General features: G+C 39.5%; 2 protein-coding genes across 2 annotated transcripts in view; both read right to left on the bottom strand.

Moving 5' to 3' along the window:
• On the bottom strand, positions 257–1,534 carry LOC104704718 (F-box protein At1g11810-like). Its single transcript, XM_019246167.1, has one exon. It carries the CDS (start codon positions 1,502–1,504, stop codon positions 272–274), a length of 1,233 nt encoding a protein of 410 aa, XP_019101712.1. The 5' UTR covers positions 1,505–1,534; the 3' UTR covers positions 257–271.
• Positions 1,529–1,789, bottom strand: part of LOC104704710 (F-box protein At1g66490-like) — a 1,888-nt gene continuing 1,627 nt past the window's right edge. Inside the window, exon 2 of the mRNA XM_019244848.1 lies at positions 1,529–1,540. Coding sequence (XP_019100393.1) covers positions 1,529–1,540 — 12 coding nt within the window. The remainder of the gene's footprint in view (positions 1,541–1,789) is intronic.

The following is a 1,789-nucleotide window of genomic DNA, read 5'->3' as shown; positions in this document are numbered from 1 at the left end:
CATAGAGAATGTTGATCAGAAATCCCCAGTCAACATTATCGAATGCTTTAGATATGTCAATTTGTAGGCAGCCCCTTGTAACCGGTCCATCCTTATGAAAGTTTGTCACCAGCTCAAAGGCAAGAAGGACATTCTCACATAACAACCTGCCTTTGATGAAGGTCACCTGATTCCTCTGGATCGCTATATCCGTGAACAACTTTAGTCTTCTTGCAAGGATTCTGGAAATGATTTTGTAGATTGTGTTACAGCATGAGATAGGTCTGAAGTCCTATAACCTCTCGGATGATGTAGTCTTCGGTATGAGAGCAATGATAGTGGCATTGATCTGCTTCAAAAGCTTTCCTGTGGTAAAGAACTCTGTCACTGCCTCTATCACAGTAGGACCGACTGTTGACCACGCTGAGATGAAGAAGTCTGCAGTGAAGCCATCGGGACCAGGAGCCTTGTTCTTAGGGAGAGAGAACATCGGGATCTGATTCAGAACTACAGCGACTTCCTTCTCCACATTAACGAAGAAGCTCCCAACTCTAAAGCCATCCGTAAAACCATCGAGCATCACCAAATCCATTTCCACAAACTTACTCCACAACAACACCACATTGGGCTGGATCTTAGTAGAAATCCAAATATCAATCGACTTGTAGCTTCGATATAACACAGCGAGCTGCTCATCTCTAACACAAGACAAAGCCACATTGTCTTCACCATCACCCTCAGAGTTAAACGGCAGTTTCAAAGGCTCTCCAAATCTCTCTATTGTGAAATCAAAACAGAGTATATAATCTCTACTCTCTTCCGACTCCATCGGTTCCACACCTTCTTCTTCTACTTCAAGTCTCTCTGGAAATAGCTTCGTAGCAAAAAAGTAAGTGTTTCCCTTCAAAGACACGCTTCGTTTTTGACCAAGCTCTGTGTCTCCTCCGTCTAGTGTACCCTCAAGAACCTTCCATCTATCAGTCCTGAAACTGTAAATCTCGTAACCATCACCAACAGATTTGCTTCTCAAAATCTTGTGGTTACCATCATCATCATAACCGAAAGCATAAACGCCTGATCTATCGAATCGGTTAAACACGTGTCTAGGTTTGATCAACCTTGTTTCACCCAAATAGAGTTTACACACCATGAGCCTACTGTTTTTGAGGTTATCTTTGAAGACACAAAGCAACAAGCCGTCACAGTGAAGGAGTTGAGCTATCTCGATTTCATCAAATTTTTTTACTTGGTTCACTGATGATTTTGATGTATCGACAAAATCGTCGTCTTTGTTGATGATTCTATGTAGATCGAGTTTCACTGAACAGATTGTGTAATCGACTAAGGTGAACCCTAGTAGTAACTGCGTCCTTGCGGTTGCTGAGGATGTTCCTAGAATATGAGTTTTCGATAACGCTTTCCATTTTTTACAAGTTGATCGGAATGATCCGAGAGATATAATCGGAACCCTAGAGATGATTTCGTCTACCAAAACCTCCGGGAGATTTGACATCGTCGTCGTCATTTCTCTCAAATTTAGAAAAAGAAACTAACACCAAAACTGCAAATAGAAGTTTAAGGGAATTATTAAATAATCTTTTTCGAATTAAAAAATTTGTAATCAAAAAAATTTGTGGTAGTCATTATCCCTAATTTATTGGAACAACTTACTGGGCCGTAAAAATGGCCCAAACTGGCTTATTACTGATCTAATTAAATGGCCGAGAAAGCCCGTATGCTTCGCCAAGGTTTTTTTTTTTTTTTTTTTTTTTTTTTTTTTTTTTTTTTTTTTTTTTTTTTTTTTTTTTTT

Source organism: Camelina sativa, chromosome 1 (assembly GCF_000633955.1).
Source record: "Camelina sativa cultivar DH55 chromosome 1, Cs, whole genome shotgun sequence".
Classification (NCBI taxonomy): domain Eukaryota; kingdom Viridiplantae; phylum Streptophyta; class Magnoliopsida; order Brassicales; family Brassicaceae; genus Camelina; species Camelina sativa.
This window is presented reverse-complemented; position numbering and strand designations above follow the sequence as displayed.

Coding starts and splice junctions, on each gene's coding strand:
- LOC104704718 (XM_019246167.1), bottom strand. CDS start 1,504: ATGACGACGACGATGTCAAATCTCCCGGAGGTTTTGGTAGACGAAATC.